We start from the raw sequence: 22,499 nt of genomic DNA on the forward strand, positions 1-22,499 counted from the left end.
TCCAGTGGTTACCTGCCCTGGTCTGCGAGGGGATTGTTTTGGCCAGCCAAGCAGGTGTTCTGCTCTGATTCGGTATGGGGCTCCCTCTGATCTGTAGAAGGCGCTCCTGCCTCCTTGAAAAGCCCCATTTGGCACAGGTGTGGTTCTGTGAAAGGGCCGATCTCTTTCTCTCGTCCTCGCCAATAAGGAGACCCGAAGGGAAAGTATTTCAGACAGATATAGCTGTCTCCAATTTTTTATTCATCCCAGTATACCGTATGCTTGGCAAACGCTTTATGGCGGCCAGAAAAAGGAGAACTTGGGGGAAAGAAAGGAAAGGACCCGGGGCAATGAGTCCTTAACGACCCACAGAAACAGACTTCAGAAGTCCCCACGGACAATGGAGGCCTTCCTTCTCTTCAGGGTGTACTGTCCAAAGACCAACTGTGGAGAACTCTTCCTAGTCATCATCGTCATCGTCGTCCTCATCCTCGTCGTCATCCAGATCGTCGTCTTCGGTATTGATCTTCCCAGCGAGAACGTCTTCGATCCAATCCTCGAGCTCCTCAGGCGTCGGAAGGTCGTCGTCGTCAGTGATGTCCATCCAGATACTGTCAGCCTGAAAGACAAAGTCCCTCAAGAAAACGGGTGGAGAACCTTCTCTACATTCAGCAGCGTGGGGACGACATTGCCAGACTCGTGGGGTAACTGCTGGGCTCCAAGATTTCTGGCAGGGCCCCACTGCTGCTGCACCCCCATACCCACTCCCTTCCTACCGCTCCACCCCCCAGGCTCCCTGCCTGGTCCCCCCTCGGAAAAGGCTTTCGGGGGGTTGTGGCTGTCTTTGTGAGCAAAGAAGCAGGGGAAGGGGAGGTGAGAGAGCATGACTGCCTGGTGAAAGGCAGAAAAGAAGGGGGGAGGAGGTCCCAAAAAACCGTGGAATCAGCCCTGCAGCAATGGAACTGGGGAGGGGGGAGAATTTCATGCCTGCGGATCCATTTTTGGTCTGCCCCAATCACAGAGTTCTATATATTTTTTTTTAAGCACAAGGATTTCTGGGAAAAGGGATTGCTTGGGGAGGTGCAAGTGATCCCCAATTCTGGACTGCGGACAAGCCAAAAGCTTCTCAGCCATGTTGGTCCATTTGTTGAGTCTCAGGCACCCAAGGGAAATGCTCTATGGGCTGTCCTCAGCTGTTGTTGGCCCCCGTCCCGTCCCCCTCCCCGCTTAACTGATTGAAAACATCTTTGGTTTGACAGCCGCTGCAAACTGTCATTATCCTAATAGAATTATCCTAATAGCCTGTTGTTTTTAATTTGGACACGCTATTGACTGGTTGCTTCTTGCTCTAATGATCTCGATGGCTCAGGGAAGGGCTACTCACGTCTGTGACGTTGACCACGCCGATCTGTGGCTTGAAAAGGTCTACCTTGAAGGTCTTTTCCCAGTAGGTGATCAACTACAGGAGCAAAGAAACATGGAATCATAGTTGGAAGGGCCATCTAGTCCAACCCCCTGCACTATGCAGGACACTCACAACCCTCTCGCTCATCCACTGTCCACTGTCACCTGCCACCCCCTTAAGCCTTCAAAGAATCAGCCTCTCCGTCAGATGGCTCTCCAGCCTCTGTTTAAAAATTTCCAAAGATGAGAGAACCCACCACCTCCCAAGGAAGCCTGTTCCACTGAAGAACCGCTCTAACTGTCAGGAACTTCTTCCGGAGGTTTAGATGGAATTTCTTTTGCATTAATTTCATCCCCTTGGTTCTGGTCCATCCTTCTGGGGCAAGAGAGAACAACTCTGCTCCATCCTCTACACGGCAGACTTTTAAATACTTGAAGATGGTTATCAGATTCCCTCTCAGTCGTCTCCTCTCCAGGCTCAACAGACCAAGCTCCCCCAACCTTTCCTCATACGTCTTGATCTCCAAACCCCTCACCCTCTTTGTTGCCCTCCTCTGGACACGCTCCAGTTTCTCTACATCCCTCTTCAACTGGGGTGCCCAAAACTGAAGAACATGGAGATGGTAAATGGCTTTATAGCCCTACCTGGGGGGGGGGATATCAGGTTGCTTCAGAGGGGGGACACAGCAGCATTAGACCCCAGCCAGGGCCCTCAGCTCTGTACAGGACCATCTCTTTCCCTAGTGCCCCCCCTTCCAAAATCATTAGATGGAACAATCCAAATCTGCTTGGGGCCCACGACTAGGGCTTTTTCAGTCCCGGCCCCAGCCTGGCGGAAGGCTCTCCCTAGAGAGATTGGGGCCTTCTGGGACCCAGAAATCGGCCTCACAGGCGGCTTCAGCCTGAGGGGCCTTCGGAAAGGCGGGAGAGGGAAGGATGGCGCTGCCCTTCCTTGGACGTTGTTCCGTGTGGCACAAAGAGACAAGCCGCCAAGGGCCTCGGCCACTCACCAGCGGGAAATCATCGGGGTCGATCCACACAATGCTCAGGTCGGGGTTGTTTGTGTTGTCTTTGGCCACCTGCTTCACCGTCTCCAGGAATTCAAAGCCGTCTGCAAGGGGAACACACCGATGGACGACAAATACTCCACACGACCAACACTCTGCGTTTCCCACGGCCAGGGAGGGCGAGCAGGGCGGCTTCCGGGAAACCGCACTGCCAGGAGGGGAGGAGGGATCCCCCACACACCTTCCCAGGAGTCGGCGAGCCTGTCTTCTTCTGCCCCACGACTTGGCCTGCCCCTTTCCACAGTCCGATGGCTGACTGAGCCAAGTCTGACCCCTTCAGATCTCGGAAGCTAAGCCCGGCAGGCCCCGGATAGCATTTGGATGGCAGACCCCAGGGATTGGGGTCGCAGTTCCTCCAGGGCCGTGGTCCCCAACTTTTTCTAGGCTGTGGAACAGCGGCGGCGGGGAGGGCGATTGCCTGGCCGCACATGCCATGCATGTGCGGGAGTGCTGTGAATGCGTGTTTGCGGTCGCGCATGGCGCAAATGCGCATAGGGAGCCGCGGCCCAGTGCCAGGGCCTTCGCAGCCCAGCACTGGGCAGCTGCCCGGTGGTTGGGGACCACCGCTCCAGGGAACACCAGGGGGGTCATGACCCTGAGGCTGGCTCTGGCCAGCTGCCTCCCTGTGTCTCTTGCCTGGCTCCCAGACAGACCTCGGATCCTGTGGCTACACCACGCACACGCCAGACAACCAGTCCATCAATCAAGTGGTAACTGGGGTGGATTATAGCCTGGGGGAACCCACTGCTGGCACTTTGTACAAAGCTGGCTCGGGATCCCTGGTCCAAAGGAGGTCAAACTGGCCTCAACCAGGGCCAAGGCCTTTTTGGCCCGAGCCCCGGCCTGGTGGAACGCTCTGCCTAGGAAATCATTGCCTTTGGACTCGCAAGACAGAGCTGTTCTGCTGTGTAGGAACATAAAAGAAACCCTGTTGGGCCAGGCCAGTGGCCCCTCCAGGCCAACACTCCGTGTCACACAGGGGCCAAATCCCAGGGGCCCTCAGGAGGTCCACCAGTGCGGCCACCACTCCAGAAGCCCTCCCACTGTGGCCCCCCAACCACCAAGAATCCAAAGCATCACTGCCCCAGATCCCTCCGTACATTTTGGCTAAGAGCCACTGGCGGACGTCTTGTACCTGGGTCGTCTTCTTCGGCAAATGCCACAATGTGAATTCCGTCCATGTCATCCTCCTGTTCACAAACAAGAAAATGTTCCTGCTGAGCGCAAAGAGATGGAGAAGAGGCCTCTGGGAGTGAGGAAGGAGAACCAGATGACACTCATTGACACCCCCCCCCACATCCCTTGCTGGTAGTTGGTGGGACCTGGCAACCTTAGACTTCAGTGGGGTCCAATCCCAATGCAGCCATCTCTTCTGGAGATCAGTTCGGTGGTCTCCAGGCCCCACCTGGAGGTTGACAACTCTAGGAGATGTCTATATTTCACTACATTGTTTTTCAGGGATGGTTGTTAGTAGGAGTTGTGTTTTACCCCACATCTTATCCCCAAGAGAGTATGTGAGTATATTTGCACTGTTGTTTTTATGTCTGTTTATGGGGAATTTATTGGGGTTTTATTAATGTTGTAACTCGCCTTGAGCCTTCAGAGGGAGGTGAGTAACAACAACAACAACAACAACAACACCGACAACACCGCCACCAACACCACCACCAACAATTCCCAGATGCCATTTTTGTCCTGCTTAGGATCAATCCTGTGCCCCAGTCCGGCAGCCTTTAAAATTTTTCTAAAATGCCCTGGCACATTGGTAATATGCTCCATGTTTATGCGAGCTTTTCGCTTGACCCCCAGTGGCCTCTGAGGGCATCACAAGCCATTGTCCTGGGCAGGCAGAGAATATCAGTTCTTTGGCAGGGCATTTGTGAATGGCTGGGCCGCATGAGGTGAAGGACGGGAACCATCTTGGCTGCTCCCGGCTCAGCTCCACCCCCACCTCTGAGCTCGGCACCTTTTTATTTAGTTTTTGGAAGCAAGAGTTTTATTTTTTGCTGCTTAAAATAAAAAAGCCCAACTTCTGAGTACTCCGTCTTGAACAATTCATAAGGCGCTAAGGTTAAACCACAAGGGGTAGCTGTGGTGATCTGTGAGTCTGAAGTCTGTGAGTCTGAAGTGTGTCGTGACTCACAAATATTGTTAGTCTTTCAACTGCTCCTGGGTTCCTGCTCTTTGTGAGCTGGGTAACCAAATCTTGGTGAGCTGTGACTCACGAAAGCTCCTTCCCTGCCACAAATGTGGTTAGTCTTTCAGGTGCCACTGGACTCTTACTCTTTGTGAGGCGTGACTCACGAAAGCTCCTTCCCTGCCACAAATGTGGTTAGTCTTTCAGGACCCACTGGATTCTTGCTCTTTGTGCACAGTACTCATGAAAGCTCCTTCCGTTCTACAAATGTTGTTAGTCTTTCAAATGTCAGTGGACTTTGGGAGCCATGACTCTTGTAAACTCCTCCTCTGCCTCAAATGTTATTGTTCTTTCAGGTGCCACTGGGCTCTTGCTCTGGGTGAGCCGTGATTCACGAAAGCCCCTTCCCTGCCACAAATGTGGTTAGTCTTTCAGGTGCCACTGGACTCTTGCTCTGGGTGAGCCACGAGCCACGGACGCTCCTGCCCTGCCACAAATGCTGTTCCTTTCTTCTGTCAAGGAATGCAAGGGCAGCCTCCAACCTGACCAGATCCGAGAGTGACCCTGACTGCAGGGCGAGAATGGGACTTGTGAGAGGGTGGCAGCATTGAGAAGCTGGGGTCGTTCTCTTCCCCGGAGCCACAGGGGCAGCAGAGGGGCCATGGGTAGCGGTGCGCAGCGCAAATTGTCTTGCTGAAGGCCATCCTCGGTGGCAGCCGGGTTTATTGTGCACCTGCGATGAATGTCATTCTTGGAATTATACCATGAAAAGCCCTCATGTTCCCGGCCTTCTACCAATCCTGGCCCTCTGTTTCAATTGCTATTAATGTGAGGGGGAGACAGAAATCCCATCTAAATGCTAATTTCCTTCCCCTCTGAGCCCGTGAGTGACAGAACCCCCATAAAAGGAAGAGCTAAAAGATGAAGTGGAAAACATCATTTAGGGGGGCAATATTGCCAGAATGAGCCTTCCGCAGGGGAATCAGATTTTCACGGGGACACCGGGAGCAGATTTACTACCAAAGTCAGAGCAAAATAGTCTACTGTACGTTTGTGTGTCTGGCTGGTGTTCGCTTTATTTCCCCCCCCCCACCTCCAGACAATTTCCAGCTGTCTTCGTGCACACACACTACCAAAGTCGATAACTCATTAAGCAAGCTGCAAAAGCTCTCCGCTCCGAGTGGAGGATTCCCAGAGCTTCATTTTCCTGGATCTTCTAGAGGACTTTTACCAGAGCCCTGGAAAACACATGCTGCCGCTCAGCTTGGAGGGGGGGGGGCTGCCCCTCAAAGTCTCCCAGCAACTGGTCTGCCATGTTTACACCCTGCCCCTTCGCCTGAGGACTCAGGGCCACAGCTACAGCAGGGGTCCCCAATGCGGTGCCCGTGGGCACCATGACACACGCCAACCCCTTTCCTGGTGCCCACCGAGGGTTTTAGAAAATGGGCACACTGGGTGGGGATTTGCCCACAAAGCTTCTAATTGGTCACTGGAGATCTGATTCACTGCAGATTTTTTAAATGGCAGCATTTCCCATCACAGCACATGGCTCTTCACTGTGTGAGTTGAACATAAGCTGTGGCGGCCATTTTGTGGCTGGCTCTGTCCCTTGTGGCAGCCATTTTGTGGCTGTGTCCACCAGAATTCCAAAGGTTCAAAAATGCCAGGGGTGGCCAAGCTGTGGCAATCCAGATATCGATGGAAAAGAATGCCCACAAGCCCCTGCCAGAAGTTTGGCCATGCCTGTTTTATGCTTTGGCCCTTCATCTTCACAACACACCTGTTGTTTTTTTTAAAGACAAGAGACTGTGACCAGGCCCCAGTGAGTTTCATGGCTAGAGATTTGGACCCAGGGCTCTAGAGTAGCCGTCCTTCAGGAAGGGGCCAAGACCAAGAAGGCCCTGACCCTGGCTGAGGCCAGGCAAAGCTCACGTGGGCCACGAATCACCGAGCGGAGAGCTCTGCGAGGGCAGAGGGACTTGAACAGTCCCCCGGATACGCTGGGCCCAGACCATGAAGCACAACGTTTTCGGTGCTGGAGGAATTCCATTCAGACCTTCCCCTGCCTCTCTCTCTCTCTCAGTCAAAAGTAGTTTTGAAAAGACCGAGAGCTCAAGGGGAGAGGGAAGGTGGCTGACTGGACCAGGACTCGATAATGGCTCGCCCAGAGCAAGAGTCCAGGAGCACCTGAAAGACTGGCAATGTTTGCAGCAGGGGAGGACTTTTCATGAGTCATGGCTCTCCAAGTGCAAGAGTCCAGTGGCACCTGAAAGATTAACCACATTTGTGGCAGGGGAGGAGCTTCTGAGAGTCACGGCTCACCAAGATTTGCTCATCCAGTGGTCAATATATTGTCTATATATAATGTGGGGTACTTGTTGTTGTTTTTTTTTAATTACAGTTAATTCATATCCGAAACGGAACAGGAAAATACATTGTGGGGGTGGGGGGTGGTTTGCCGGTTGCTTTTTTCCTTTCTTGGGGGGGGGGAGGAATTTTGTGTCCACCACGCTTGCTTTGAAGGGAGACATCCCAAAACGGGCAGGGAGTTTGCAGTTTGTATGGCAAGAACATGCAAACCTTTCGCCGACTGAATCTTTGATTCGGAAGGGGGGGGGTACTTGTTGATTTTGTATTTGTAAACTGCCACGAGTCTAAAAATTGAAAAATAAATAAATAAAAATTGCCACCCATGCTTTGTCTTGTATGAAAGGTTGAACTTGCCCGTTTGGGCCGTTGAGTTGCGACCGACTTGGGGCTCCCCGCAGCGAGGTCTGCCGTTGCCCTCTTCGGCTGAGACATCTTGGGATGCCTCCCTTCCGCGTTTTGACATTGTTTCGTTTCCGAGAGGTTATGCATGCAATGCTAGTTGTGCTCACACGGGCCACAATGCAAAGGAAGGCTTGCAAGGCAACCCGTCAGGGACTCTAGTTGTGCAAACTCATGGGCCAATGAACTGTGCCCATTAAGCACCCATCAGGTTCTTGGGTGGGCTGCCCAAACTGTACAGAAGTTCCTGTAGTTCAGTGATTGGTTGGTGTCTGGATTCAACCAAGAGCCGTTGTTTTCAAAGAACTCCGAGTCTGCGTCTACCGAACCCACAGACTCATTGCAAGATTGGGCCGAACCATGCCGTGCCGTACCACATCCGTACCACATCTCCACTTACCCAGGTCTCAAACATGTCCTCTGGGCGCAACTTGCGTAGGGTGGCTCTGGAAAGGGGAAACACAGAGGGCCCTTTTATTCCACCGTAAGGAGGACCCCGCAGTTCCCGCTAACTTGCAGGGCCAGACGCTCGACTGAGGAGGTAGCTTTCGCCACCGAGCTGCTTTGTGTGTATGTCGAAAGCGCCATTTGCATGGAGACAGGCCCGAGGCACCCAGCAACTTTGCTCAACCCTCGCCTGAAAAACAGGGCCATGCAAAACAGCTGTCAGCAGCCCTGAATCCACCCGCAGGTGGGCTGTCCCCGTGTACCAGTTAGCAGATAATGTATCCGGCTGCCTACACAAAATCTCAAGAGAGAGCTTGCTATCCCCAGATCCCCATGGTGGGGCCCAACGGGGCAGCCCAAAGCAGAGACGTTGTGGTTTAACGCAGCGGCTGGCTTGGGCTGGAGTCACTCTGTAGGGGAGTGCAGTTGCCAATCCCTGCGTCTCTCTTCACTCCGGAAAATGCAGCTGGTGGAGAATGATGCCAAGATGATGCCCTGGTCTTTCGCTCCTGGTCTTTCGCTCCTAGCAGGGCTGGCAGCAGCAGGTCCAAAGCTTCATTGGGACCCACTGGTGTTGGCCCCACCCATCCCCTTTTTTGCTAGGCCTCCATGGTGCTTCCAGCTCCACCAAGGAAAATGCCGTAGGCCGTGGTGATATGGGCAGGGGGACGGCCCACAAGTAGGTGGGGGGGGGGAACCAACAGGTAGCTAGGAGGCCTATGGAGGTGGGAGAGCAGGGCCCATTCCACACACACAGGATAATGCACTTCCAATGTGCTTTGGCAGCTGGATTGTCCTGTGCAGAACAGGAAAATCCACTACTAAAGTGGATAGTATCTATTGCAGGGGTCGTCAAATTGCGGCCCTCCAGATGTCCATGGACTACACCCATGTGTAGCGTTTGCTGGCAGGGGCTCCTGGGAATTGTAGTCCATGGGCATCTGGAGGGCTGCAGTTTGACTACCCCTGTTGTGTGCAGAATAGGCCCAGGTTTGGGGTGTTGAGGAGGGGTTTGGGGCCATGGGAAGTCTCTGCCCATGGCCTCTCAAAACCTGGAACTAGCCCTGGACATTACCTGGAAGAAGGCGCCACCAAAACATCGATGGAATGACCTGGTCTACTCAGAAGACAACCATTCATGATACCTTTTATGCTCGTTCACAAACTCAATGAGCTCCTCCTCTGTGTACGGCTTTTCGGGAACCCGGACGGGGTCGTCCATAAAGGGCTCGTAGAAATCCACCTCGTTCAACTTCAGGCCCAGCTTCTTGGCCACCTAGGGGCAAGCAAAGGCGTTAGGCCAGGGGACGAGATGTTAGGCCTTGTGCTGGGAGGCGATTGTGATGGAGACGTCCCTGTCCCCACCTGAACAGGAATTTGTTGTCGTGAAAACATCTGAAGCATCATGTAGAGATGCCAGTTTCGAGTCCAGGTCCGAAAGTGCTCCTGGATTCGAATCTAGCTCCTTAAAAGCCAAGACACAGAAATGCCGGATGGCTTTCACGAATAACAACAGAACGTGGCATCTGTCTGATTCCCCCATTTCCTCATTCTTTGCTGTGCTGAAGACTAACAAAGTCTAATTGACTTTGGGAAGGTTGCAGGGCTTTTATTTTTATAATCCTCAGCGGACAGACTGTGGCTCGTCTGTGTGGTTTGCAGAAGGACCTTGGTTCAGTCTCCAGAGTCTCTTGCTAAAGAATCTGGCTCTTTAACCAAATCAAAAGACAATCAATAAAGTCTAGAACATACAAACATTCATTGTGTTTCAGTTGCCCCCAACTAATTTAGGTTGGGAGGGGTTCAGGTGCAGATCTTAGCGGGCAGACCTTCCCTCTGTTTTCGGCAGTGAGGCCAGCATTTCCTGGCAGTCAATCTGGCAGAACAGCTCTTGGTCAGTTCTCCCGGATCTCGCTTGGCAGACCATTCCTCCAGTCTGGGGCCAGTGCCGGAAAGGCATTGCACGAGGCCAGGGTCCCCATCAAGCTGAGTCTCGCCTCCTTTGGGTCAGGGATCCTAAGCAGGTTTTCGTCCGAAGATCTTATTGTTCTTTTTTGGGGGGGGTCATGTGAAAGACCTTTGCGTGGTACCCTACAGCAGGGGTAGTCAACCTGTGGTCCTCCATATGTCCATGGACTGCAATTCCCATGAGCCCCTGCCAGCAAATGCTGGCAGGGGCTCATGGGAATTGCAGTCCATGGACATATGGAGGACCACAGGTTGACTACCCCTGCCCTACAGACCTGCCCCCGGCCTGATTCGACAGTGCGGACTCCGGCAGACGGCCGGCCGGATTCCGCCCAAGGCATCTTCAAGAACGACGCTTTTTCACGCGAGTGGATAAATACGGGGCCGCTCAAACCAAAGGCTTACGTTGCTCTGCATGAAATCAAAATAAGGAAAGAAGAAAGGCCCGGGCGCCGCTTACCCCTTTGTCAAAGGTGGCGAAGAACCTGACGTAGGGCTGGAAGTGCTCTGCCGCCTCCTCAAAGGCCTTGTAATCTGCGGGGCAAGGAAGGGAAAGGGGCAAACCCTTAAGCAGGGCTCAGCCCAAAGATAGCCAGCCACAGCTGGCAGCAACACCGGAAGCACCTTCCTGCTCTGAAACAAAAGGCTTTCTCGGTCCAGCTATGCCCTCACTGGGCACCTCTCCCCCCAGAGAGGAAGCAGAAATGGAATTCTCCAGGAGCCGGGATCTGGAAGTCCCCCCCACCCCACCCCACCCCCAGAAACCACCCTCATCTACTTGATCTGCAGTTCAGGAAAGTGACCCCCCCCCTGCACACACACGCACACTCTTTCCTCAAGTGCAGGGGTAGTCAAACTGCGGCCCTCCAGATGTCCATGGATTACAATTCCCATGAGCCCCTGCCAGCATTCGCTGGCAGGGGCTCATGGGAATTGTAGTCCATGGACATGTGGAGGGCCACAGTTTGACTACCCCTGCTCAAGAGCAGGGACAAGGTCCTGAACGGGGGGGGGGGGGCGAACATGTGGCCCTCCCCTACACCTGCGGTTCAGAAATGGTTTCTCCTCCCTATTTGGTCTAGCTGGGAAAGGTAAGGTAGGGAAGAAATGGAAGAAAGGCATAGCGGTCAGTCAGTCTCTGGGACACATTTTCAAACAGAGGTAGGGAGAACAGTCTAGAGCATGGGTCACCATCACAGTGCCCGTGGGCACAATGGCCCCCAGCAGTACCTTTCTGGTTGCATGTAAAGTGTTCTTAGGAAGCAGGGAGGAGGCCAGCAGCCATTCCGCACACCTTGGATAATGCACTTTCAATGTGCTTTGGCAGCTGGATTTTCCTGTGCGGAACAGGAAAATCTACTTCTAAAGTGCATTGAAAGTCCATTATCCTTTGGGTGCGGAATAGGTCTCATGACTGGCCACTGGAGTTCTGATTGGATGCGCAGATTGTTAAAAGTGACAGGGGAAGACACCAAAGGTAGGCAGGTGTAGAGGGATGGAATCTGCTAACCATTTTCATTATGCTGTATATTAATCTATGTTCTCACACTTTGCCTAGAAGCATGAACTGATGACTTTCACTCCATGACACTGTATCTGAGGAAGGGTGCGTACACACGAAAACTCATATACCTTGAATAAATGAGTAGCCGTGTTGGTCTGAAGTAGCACAATTAAATCAGAGTCCAGTAGCACCTTTAAGACCAACAAAGATTTATTCAAGTTGTGAGCTTTCGAGTGCAAGCACTCTTCCTCAGACTGTTTACTTCCTCTCCTTCCTTTACTTGTTTACTTCCTCTCCTTCCAGCAAGTGATCCACCCCACTCAGGTCCATCCCTGCTGAGACTGACAAGGTCGCTTGCACTCGAAAGCTCACGCCTTGAACCAATCTTTGTTGGTCTTAAAGGTGCCACTGGACTCTGATTTTATTATACCTTGAATAAAACTTGGTTGGTCTTGGTTGGTCCCCGGACTCTAGCTTTCTTCTGCTACTCCAGACCAACATGGTGACCCACTTGTGATCAAAATCCCCCCTCCCAGTGCTTTTCCACCCACAGGGGACACAATACAAGGATCCTGTGGGAGAAGAACTACTTAAAGGATCTCTGCCCACCCATCTACAGAATTTGGTTTAGAAGCGTCCACCTTCCCAGTCCCCCTCCAATTCCACCTGGACCTAAGCATCCATTAACACACGTTCTGAGTCTTCTCCTTTGAAGTAGCCAATGAGTTTCATCTCCTCTTCCATGTGGTCAAAGCCCTGCAGCTCTAGCTTGTTGTTGATGATCTCCACCGGATCCTCCATTAACTGTCCCAGAAAAACAGAGAGAAAGAGAGAGATTTGATCAAGATCAACTTATTTACAACTGAAATAATGTGGCTACTACTTGATGTTTGGCCAGAAGTTGTCTGGCCAAATTAAGCTGTATTCCTACATTCCAGTCAGGTCCTGACCCCCCCCCCCCCCCCGATTTATTTATCTCTCGCATTTTGACTGCAATCTCTACATGTCTCTCAGCATTGAAAATGCAACACTGTTGTGGAATAGGCCAGCCCTGGATATAGCTGTGGCTCCTCTAAGAAAGAACAGCTCGATTCTGTGCCTAGCAGCTGCAGCTGACCAATCAGATGAGGAATAGGCTGTTAGATGCGTCTTTCTTCCCCCTGTCATGTTGTATGGAAATTCTCTCAACAAGGCAAACAGAGTCCTGGCTTGAAGCTCAGTAGTTTATTGAGGAGACTACAAACGGTTACATAGGACATTTTGTTGCCAAAGCTAAAGACAAAAGTTTGCAGCAGATATGAAGCCAGCCCCTTCTCACACTGTTTATTCCCACAGCCCGTGATCTTACAGGATGAATCACCTTATTGTCAAAGGTATGCACAGTTTATAGCTAGACACCTGGGGCAGAAAAGGGCAGCCATAGCATTCAGATCACATTAATAGGCCAGATGGCTCAAGAATCTGAGAAATGGGGAGGGGGACTTGAGGTAGAGAGCCCTCAAGCTGCCCTGAGAGGCTCCTGGGACTCTGGTCAAGGCAGTCATGGCGTGAGCCAGAAGTGAACATATAAAAGCAGGAGGACGGAGCCCTCCAGCGTTGCTTCAACAGGTTTCCTGAGAGACTGACTTACTGCTGTTGTATTGGATTTCCTTTTGAAAACCTATTCTTGGCCTGCTTAGACAACTCTTGTACAATTTATGGGCTCTGTTAATAGAAGAAGAAGAAGAAGAAGAAGAAGAAGAAGAAGAAGAAGAAGAAGAAGAAGAAATTCCAAAACGCAGCATGGCACATACTCTATGAGCCCACCCAAGATCTGACTGATGGTTTAACGTCTCCAAGGCTCTGTCTAAGGACAGTCCGGGGAATAGATAGGAGGGATGAAGGGGACAGCTCTCACACCATAAATGATGACGGCGTCCTCTAAAAGGGGAAAGGACTTATCACCATGGCAGGTCTTAAACAAGCCGCATCAAGTAACTCGACGATTTCCCCCCTCAGGACCCCATTAAGGCCCACGAATAATCATTGTTCCTTGATCAGGGCATTGTACAACGAGTGTCTCGACTCCAAATGTATGGCGATTGAAGTGACATTATCCTTTTTTTCCTAAGAAGGGGGATATGCAATAAGAAGACGTAGTTTTTCGATATGAAAAGTCAACCGATCCCAAGCCAGCTCCGCTTGGCACGCACTCACATCCAGGAGGAATTCCACCAAGACATCAGCGGCCATCTGCCCATCAAACTCAATGATGTGGTCCTCCTTGAAGACGTAGAGGCTTCCCTCTTCATCTAATCCTGGAAAGAAAGCAGCAGGACACATGAGGTGGTGTGGCTGTGCGGAGAACTTGTTCAGCCTTTGCTCTGGTTTCTCCTAGAGAGCCAACCTGGTGTCGTGGTTAAAGAGCCAGGTTTGATCCCCCTGGGGAGCCAGGTTTGATCCCCCTCTCCTTCTCCACATGCAGCCAGCTGGCTGGCCTTTGGGTAGTCACAGTTCTCTTAGAAATGTTCTGACAGGGCAGTTCTCTCAGAGCTCGCTCAACCCCACCTACTTCACAGGGTGTCTGTTATGGGGAGATGAAGGGTAAGTGAGATTGCTTCAGAGAGGATAAAGATAGTTTTGAGATTGTTTCAGATAGTAAAAAGTGGGATACAGAAAACCAACTCTTTTTCTACTGACAAAGGATTTTGGGAAAACATGCCACAAATTAGCAGGCAGACCAGCTGCATGTACTAGGGAAGAAATGAAGTCTGAACTTTTGTGTGAAAAACACAACCACCTGAGATGTTTGTGAGGGAGTGAAAAGCCTACCACAATGTTCAGAATGTTTGGACTGTGGGAAGGAGGTTTTTGTAGGCATGGATCTGCTAAGGACCTGAGAGGAACCCTGCTGGGTCAGAACCCTGCTGGATCTAGTCCAGCCTCCTGCCTCACACAGTGGCCAACCTGGAGGTCCAGCAACAGGGGCAGAGGCCGAGGCTTCCCCCTGGTTCTTCCGCCTGGTGCTGGGATTTGGAGATTTACTGCCTCTGAACGTGCAGGTTCTCTTTAGTCAACTGGGGTAGTAGCTGTCAATAGACTTGCCTACCATGAATCTGTCTAATACCCTTTTAAAATTGTCTCTGTCTGTGGCCATCAGTCCGTCCTCTGGCAATGAATGCCACAGTTCTGTGACTTGGCTTGTAAAGTAGTATGTCCTTAGTCCATCCTGAGCCTACTGCCCACCAGCTTCATTGGATTGGAGGCCCTCAAATCCCAGCGTTTTGGGAGAGGAAGAAAAGTTTTCCTACCTCAGTCACAATTGCATAAACCTCTGTCATTCCCTCCCCCTCCCCTCCCCTCCCCCCAGCCATATGCCCTCTGAAGTGCCTTGTTCATGATTTATTTTATTTACAAAGATTTATATTCCACACCTTCCTCCGAAAGGTCCCAGGGTAGGTCACAAGAATAAAATAATCTAAATTACATTAAGAACATTTGAAACACAACCCCACAACCTCCCTCCCTCCCACCCTGGCAGGACAGCACCCAGAGGAAACAGGATCTCACAAGGCCTGGGCCACGAGGGGTCTTTTCACCAGGTGCCGAAAACCATATGATGCAGGTGCCTGGGAGCCACGACAGAAAAGGCCCTTCTGCAGGTCCACAGTGGTGGCAGCAAGCAGGAACAGCCCGTCAGGAAAGCAGGACAAGCAAAATGATGAGATGCTGACAGAGAAGGTTCACAGAACCGAGAACCTACACCAGAACGTGAACCTCCAGTTGAAGCCACCTTTTCTTTTTCCTCACCGGCATAGCTGATGATATACATACCCAGTTCCTTCCCACGAACTGCAAGGTGAGACCAGAGATGAGATTCACACTTGTGTTTCCCATAACTGATTAAAGGTTTGCCATCTCCCCACTCGGGCTTTAAGGGCATTCATGTGTGACCCCCATGCAGTTGTCCCAGCCCAAATCCCTTCTCCACAAGATGCTATTGGCTGCACAAGGGAAAAGGTACAGCTGCCAATACGTCACCTCTCCCTCTCCCATGGCAAAGAGGACCTGGGAAAGGAGATTTGCATATGGAAAATGGCAAGGAGGTTGCCCAACACTGTTTCTCTCACCGAACTTACCTCCACTTTTTGGTTTTAAAACACTCATGGGAGCTATGATCAGAACCTTCCCCTCCTGGCCACTCCCTGAGCTTCATGGCATGTGAATGTAACAGGAAAGCAACCTAATTCTTTCGGCTGTCCCCATTTTTCCGGTTCAGACGTGAGGCAGTGTAGAAATACAATAAATAATACATATATGGCGCAACCACAAGAAATGGGGCTGTGGGCTTGAAGTATATTTTCCTTATAAAACTTTGGGCAGCTTTTGCAGTGGACTGCACCCCTGAGACCCAGTTTGGCCCCTAACTAGGGTGTAGTCTGCATGGGGCTTTTTACCCACTCCCAGCTCGAATAAATCCCTCCCATCTACACTGAATTCGATTTCTATTTTGATTTGGGGCGCTTAAAATTTTTCCTCTGCAACATGCATGATTGATCCGGAGTGATCCTGCCTTTCCCCCATGATATCCAGAAGTGGAGATAACCCCCGATATTTGAAAAAATGCCATCAGTAAGTGTTCAGATTTCTGCTTTTTGTGAATTAATTTACTTCTCTGAGCCTGGTAGCAAAGGAGTCTTCCCAGATTGGCCAGGGCATCAGTTCAAAGACTCCCTGGTTCCCAGGTGCAAGCCTTGTCTTAAAGTGACTGTGCTCCAGAAGCCCTAACTTCTCTCAGCAGAGATTTGCCTCTTGGATTTTTTCCCCCACCTCTGCTGTCTCCAATCCTCTCCCCCCAATTCAAGAAAAGAAAAAAAGAGCCTCCTGCTGCACTTGGCTCTCCCCCACACCTGTTCTGAGCTCCCCCAATCGAGTGCAGAACACTTTCCTGTTTCAATGGGGGGAGGGGTAGAGGAAGACCCGAGTTCAAATTGATCTGAATTCAGCAGGATCCACAACGGAAATAAACAAAGTGAGTGCAGAATCAGCCCAGGTTGCCAACTCTGGGTTAGGCAATTCCTGGAGATTTGAGTGGTGGGACCTGGGGGAGGGTGGGGTGTGGAGAGAGGAGAGATCTTAGCAGGAGACATGCCATTGATCCCACCCTCCTCCTCCGAAGCAGCCCTTTTCTCCAGGGGAACCGACTGCTGGCATCTGGGGACCATTTGTAGAGTTCGGGAGATCTCCAGGGCCTACCTTGACGTAGGCAACCCAACCCGCACTAGAGAGCTCTCCTTCTGCCTTCCGTATCCAGCAGATCTTTTAAAATTTTGAAAACGTGATACCCAGCCACCCGACAGCCTCAATTTTACCGCCTGAAGTTCATGAAACCACGACCGTTTCTCACCCACTCCAGCCTGAACAGGGTATTTTGGATCAGAGATGACTCACTCACACCTTTTGTCAGGTCTGACATATCATCCGGCCTTATCGCTGCTTGCTTGCTTGCTTTCCTTCCCCGAACACACATTTTTCATAGCATCATTAGTGCCTCTAATTAAGTAATTAAATTTTCCAGCCTGTCTCATCCTTCGAGGGCCTTGCAGTGTGAAATCAACAAAGTGAGGCGGCAACAAACCCAGGCAGCATGTGCCACAATCCGGACCCCTGAGAAATCTAACCCTGCCGCTAAATTGCAGCTAAACCGAGCGCATCAGCGGACGTTGGGCAACTAACTGCCTTTGAGGCTACTGCTCTAGCATTACGTTCATGGCATGGGGTCGTGATTTAAGAGCGGGGGATTCTAATCTGGAGATCCGGGTTTGATTCCCCAGTCCTCCTCCACATGCAGCTGGCTGGGGGACCTTGGACTAGTCACAGTCCTGATGGAACTGTTCTCACAGAACAGTTCTCTCATAGCTCTCTCAGCCCCACCTACTGCACAGGGTGCCTGTTGTGCCAAGAGGAAGGGAAGGCGATTGTAAGCCACTTTGAGACTCTTTCAGGTAGTGAAGAGTGGGTTATAAGAAGGTACCCACTAAGCAAACTTGTGCGTAACCCCTCCTGTCTCACCCTGGTAAATGGATGAAACTTTCAACGTCCCTTCCTGCAGCAGCCATTTTGTGTTTCTGCCCACCACCCTATGTTAGAATTCCAAAGGTCCATGTGGGCTCAAAAAAATTGGGGAGTGTTGGGACTTTTGAACTAGGCTTGGTCTTGAGTGCCTCCAAAGAAACAGAGCTGCAGAGTAACAGCATTTTGAAAGCATGCAGTTAATAGTTTCCTTTGTGGATTATGAGGCACAGATCCAGATTCACAGTGCTTTGAGGTTTAAAAGAGATAAATCTTTACCTGTAAAGATTGTTTACAAATGCATATTATAGTCATCTGCTTCAGTCTCTTTACTGAAGCAGAGTACTAAAGCTTAAAGAGGACTTACAAAAACACACTGCAAGTCTCTATGGCTAGGCTGCAGGCAGACTACATGCTCACACATCAGCCAATGGAGAGAACAGAGAACCTAAATGGTAGCTGCTCTAGCTTGCTTCTGCAAAAGCACACAGCTTCTTCCTGAAGAAGGAGGAAGCTGACGGTAGCCCATCTTTCTCTAAGGGGATCCCAACTATGTGCTTAGGAATTTTCCACTGCAACTCCAGCGTGACCACTAAGTGTCACTAGTGAGCACACAAGCACAGCTAAGCTGCTTAAACAGCTTAACAACGGCCCTTCAAGGCTATTTGCTGATTGCAGTTCCAACAGAAAGCCCTCCTGTTCATCTCTGGGGTCTCTGTAAGCCAGATGCAACTCAGGAGCACTTTACAAACAAATCTGGCTCTTTCCCCAGCGACCTTATTCATAGGAGCTTAATTGTTCTTATTTTTATTGCTTATTCCTAATTGTTCCTCAGCTTCATTGGCATCGATGGACCCTGCCCTTGAAAGCAATACCCCAAGAGGCCGGAAACAGATATTTCACATAAAGCAGTACAGACATTTTTAAAGTTTGACTGTGCCTTTGTGCTATTTCAGGACTGCAAGATTAGACAGATTAAACAGGCGGTTGATAATAACACAGCCAACCGAATGGGGTGGAAGGGAGAACCGGGCTGACAGCAATCCAGTTAATCATTCTAACCACTGCCAGGAGCAGACCACAAACTACAGAAAGTTACAAGCCCCATGGAAATAGAAAGGAATTTCAACATGTGCTTTTGGCGCGGCTCCCAGGAAAGTGCATCCTTCAGACTGGGCACCGTCTCCTGAGACTCCTTGTGCTTGACAGCAAAGCACGGGGCCTCCATAATTGATTGTAAGGAGTAGCAGGGGCTCATGGGAATTGTAGTCCATGGACATTTGGAGAGCTACGGTTTGGCCACCCCTGGTATAGACAATGGGCCCTCGAGAGATGAAAGAGTTTCTTTTTTGTATACCACCATTACCCGAAGGAGTAGTTTACAGCAGTTTACAAACACCTTTTCCAACAGCAGATGCCCAGTGAGATAGGTGAGACTGAGAGAACTCTAAGAGAACTGCTCTGGGAGAACAGTGAGTAGCCCAAGGTCACCCAGCTGGCGACACAGGGTGGGATGGGGAATCAAACCCTCTGCTCTTCCCCACTACACCACACTGGCTCTCATAGAGGTTTTGCCTTAAACAGCCGGAGGGCTGCGGGAACATCACACCCACCTTTGTGCACCCTGGCTCTCACTGGAGGGATGTTTAAAATGAGATTTGTCATGGTGATCATGTATTTGAAGTAGCCAGTTGGGAAACAGGCCCTCTTTTTCTGATTTTCAAAATTCGGTGAACCCTGAATTCTGGCAGATATTTGCACTGAATCACCCAGCAGCAACTAAAACGTTACCTGTTTCCAGGAGCAATTTTTGTTTCCCTTTTTGTCCCCTGTGGATTCCGGAGTGTGTTTACAGGGGGTGAATCCTGAAGAGTGCCGAATTCTAGTCTGGATGTGGAACAGGGCCACATCCAAAAGATCTGCACTGCAACCCCCCCTCCCCCCCCTCCCACCTCCCACCTCCCAATTGCAGCTGTTTTCCATGAATGAACGATCCAGCCCTTTTCTGATTTATTTATTAAAGTGCCACATCTGGTGTTTCCTTTTGGCTCAGGTTGGAAGCCTTCCTTGAATTTAAGGAGACTTCCTTCCACTGAAGTGGCTCTTCCTCCAATGGAAAAACTGTAGCGGTCGGAGGAAGGCCTTCTAAGGTAGCCATGGTGGTTGTTCCGCTGGCCTCAGCCACAGGCTTAGTGGAAGAGCTCTGCCTTGCAGGCCCTGCGGAACTCAGGGAGGTCTGACAGGGCCTGCATCTCTGGGTCACTCAGGACCATGGAGAAGAGCCACAGAGATGCAAGACACATGGTGCTCCAGGGAGAGTAATCAGGATCTGGCCCCCCTGAAGAGCGTACCTGGAGTCTCCCCAGTGGTGAGGAAATGGCACTTACCTAGCTTTTTGGCAAGTTTGGCATCTTTCTTGGAATCCAGCAGTCCAAAGCCTACGCCTTTTTCTTCCAGGACCTGAGCTGTGAGCTGAACGGAAAAGAGACAGGGAAGTCAGCCAGGGCCCACCTAGCAGAGCTGTGCCCTCCGAAGACAGAAGGGGCCAGATGCAGCCAACGGACCAGGCCACAGGGGGGTAAAGGCATCTTGCTATTTGACTACTATTTGACCGAGTGGGGGAAATTCCTGAAAAACTGGCAGATGTGCCTGTGGGGGTGGAACTTGGGGAGCAGGGTGTGATAGCATGCTAGGAATTTGTTTCTCCTAGACTCTGTGGTATACCATAGAGCAGGGGTGGCCAAACTGTGGCTCTCCTGCGTAGAGCCCTCCCCACTGAAGCGGGGCAGGAAAACTGTTCTCCATAACCTAAAGATTACTTTTTGTTCCAGGAGACATTTAGGCCTCACGTGGAGGCTGGGGACACTGTAGCCAGACTGAAGCCAGACCGAAATGGGGAGATCCAGGAGTCAGCATGGGCCACCTCCAGGAGGGAGGTCAGTTCCCCAGGGGGAAGCGGATGCTTTGGAGGGCTTAGTCAGCGGTGGCCAAACTGTGGCTCCCCAGAGGGTCCCACGAGCCCACTGCTGCTCAGTGATGCTAAACCTCCCTGCAGATCCTTTGCCTGGAGAAGTAGGATGCAAATGTTGTCAGCGAGTCAGGGCTGGCCGTCTAAACCCAGGAGCCTCCCCCTCCCCCCCCCCCGCCTGCTGGGGACTTTCATTCCAAGAATAGGTGTGTCAACCAGCGAGAAAAGGGAAGCAACTCAAGCCACCTGCCAAGGCCTTTCTGAGGCTGCTGGGGACGTGTCCTGGCCTGCCCCAAACCTCTGACTCCTGTCTGGCTGCGGGAAAGGCAGGCCCTCCTGGAGGGCAGGATTGGGGTCGGGGTGAAGAGCAACGGCCTGTGACCTGGAGAACCGGGTTGGATTACTCCCCACTCCCCTTCCACAGGCAGCCAGCTGGGGGACTTTGGGCTGCTTCCAGTTCTCTCAGAGCTCTCAGCCTCACCACCCTAACAGGGTGTCTGTTGTGTGGAGAGGAAGGGGAGGCCATTCTAAGCTGCTTTGAGAAACCTGAGGCCTGCTGGGGGACTGGGGGCTAGTTCTCTTAGAGCTCTTAGCCTCACCTCCCTCACAGGGCATCTGCTGTGGGGAGAGGAAAGGCAGGCAATTGGAAGCTGCTTTGAGATACATGAAGCTTGCTGGGTGACCTTGGGCCAGTCACCGTTCTCTCAGAGCTCTCTCAGCCTCACTTCCCTCACAGGGTGTCTGTTGTGGGGAGAGGAAGGGAAGGTGATTGTCAGCAACTCTGAGACTCTTTAGGGTGGTAAAAAGTGAGGCACAGAAACCCAGCTCTTCTTCTCTTCTTCCTTTCAGGGTTGAAGATGAACATGGGTTTTACAAAAAGGCAGGGATCTTCTATGTCCTGCCATTTGTGTCGCCATGTTTGTGCACCAAATGTTCTCCTCTGCCTTTCAGGGTGGCAGAGAAGGGCCAGGTGTAGCTTGTCCCTTAGAGCTGCCAGCCTCCAGGTGGGGCCCGGAAATTTTCTGGAAGTACAATTCATCTCCAGGCAACAGAGATGAGTCCCCCTGGAGAAAACACTGTTGTGTGGCTGTGTGTTTGTGTTTGGTTTGTGGGGGTGGGAATCTTCAGGCTTTTCCCATCCTGAACTTTGCAACCCTACGGTCACTCCACTAGAGTGCAAGGAAAAGGTGCTGTGAGCAAACCTGGGGGGTGGACTCTGGGGCTTTATATCCTGCTAAACTCCCTCCCCCCAACTCCACCCTCCGCAGGCTGCACTCCCAAATTTCCAGGAATTTCCCAAACTGGAGTTGCCAAATTTAGACCAAGGTCTTTTTGGCGAAGGGAGGTGAATGAGAGCCAAAATCTGCCCACCTCCTTCCACCCTGGGTTTCCAGCTCCAGGCAGCAAATTCCCTCGAGACTTTGGGAGTGGAACCGGAGGGGGACCTCGGCAGAGTCCAAAGCAGCCATTTTCTCCAGGGAACTGATCACTGCCCCTGTCATTCTGGGAGATCTCCTTCAGCCACACCAGGGGTAGTCAAACTGCGGCCCTCCAGATGTCCATGGACTACAATTCCCAGAAGCCCCTGCCAGCGAATGCTGGCAGGGGCTTCTGGGAATTGTAGTTCATGGACATCTGGAGGGCCGCAGTTTGACTACCCCTGAGCCACACCATCTAGATCGAGGGTGGGGCTCCCTGTTACAATTGCAATCAGCAAGTGATTTGGTGAAGTCAGCCTTGAAGGGCTGTTCTTAAGTGTCTGAGCTGTAGCAGTGTGCTCTCTAGTGGCACCCGGTGGTCACAGGGGAGCTTGCAATGGAAAAACCCTGAGCACATGTCCTGGGGATTCCTTTGTTTAAGGTGGGGTACCACACACTTCCTGCTTCTTCAGGAAGAGAAGGAGCAGATCAGTGTGTGTGCTCTGCAGAAGCAAGGAGCAGCATCCTCCATTTAAGGCTCTCTGTTGATGTATGGCATGTAGAAGAAGAAGAAGAAGAAGAAGAAGAGTTGGTTCTTATACGCCGCTTTTCCCTAACCGAAGGAGGCTCAAAGCAGCTTACAGTCTCCCCTCCCTTTCCTCTCCCCACAACAGACACCCTGTGGGGTGGGTGAGGCTGAGAGAGCCCTGATATCACTGCCCGGTCAGAACAGTTTTATTAGTGCAGCTGGCTGCATGTGGGGGAGTGCAGAATCAAACCCAGCATG

The 22,499-nt window shown here is 51.4% G+C and overlaps 1 protein-coding gene across 1 annotated transcript in view; it reads right to left on the minus strand.

The window, feature by feature from the left end:
- Positions 1-204: 204 nt before the first annotated feature.
- Positions 205-22,499, minus strand: part of CASQ2 (calsequestrin 2) — a 31,680-nt gene continuing 9,385 nt past the window's right edge. Inside the window, exons 2-11 of the mRNA XM_077346275.1 lie at positions 19,714-19,798; positions 13,472-13,572; positions 11,968-12,079; positions 10,232-10,305; positions 8,949-9,079; positions 7,757-7,802; positions 3,586-3,640; positions 2,394-2,494; positions 1,364-1,438; positions 205-598 (exon numbers count right to left, since the gene is read on the minus strand). Coding sequence (XP_077202390.1) covers positions 440-598; positions 1,364-1,438; positions 2,394-2,494; positions 3,586-3,640; positions 7,757-7,802; positions 8,949-9,079; positions 10,232-10,305; positions 11,968-12,079; positions 13,472-13,572; positions 19,714-19,798 — 939 coding nt within the window. The 3' untranslated portion in view covers positions 205-439. The remainder of the gene's footprint in view (positions 599-1,363; positions 1,439-2,393; positions 2,495-3,585; positions 3,641-7,756; positions 7,803-8,948; positions 9,080-10,231; positions 10,306-11,967; positions 12,080-13,471; positions 13,573-19,713; positions 19,799-22,499) is intronic.

The sequence above is a fragment of the Paroedura picta genome, chromosome 7 (genome assembly GCF_049243985.1).
Source record: "Paroedura picta isolate Pp20150507F chromosome 7, Ppicta_v3.0, whole genome shotgun sequence".
Taxonomy (NCBI): Eukaryota; Metazoa; Chordata; class Lepidosauria; order Squamata; family Gekkonidae; genus Paroedura; species Paroedura picta.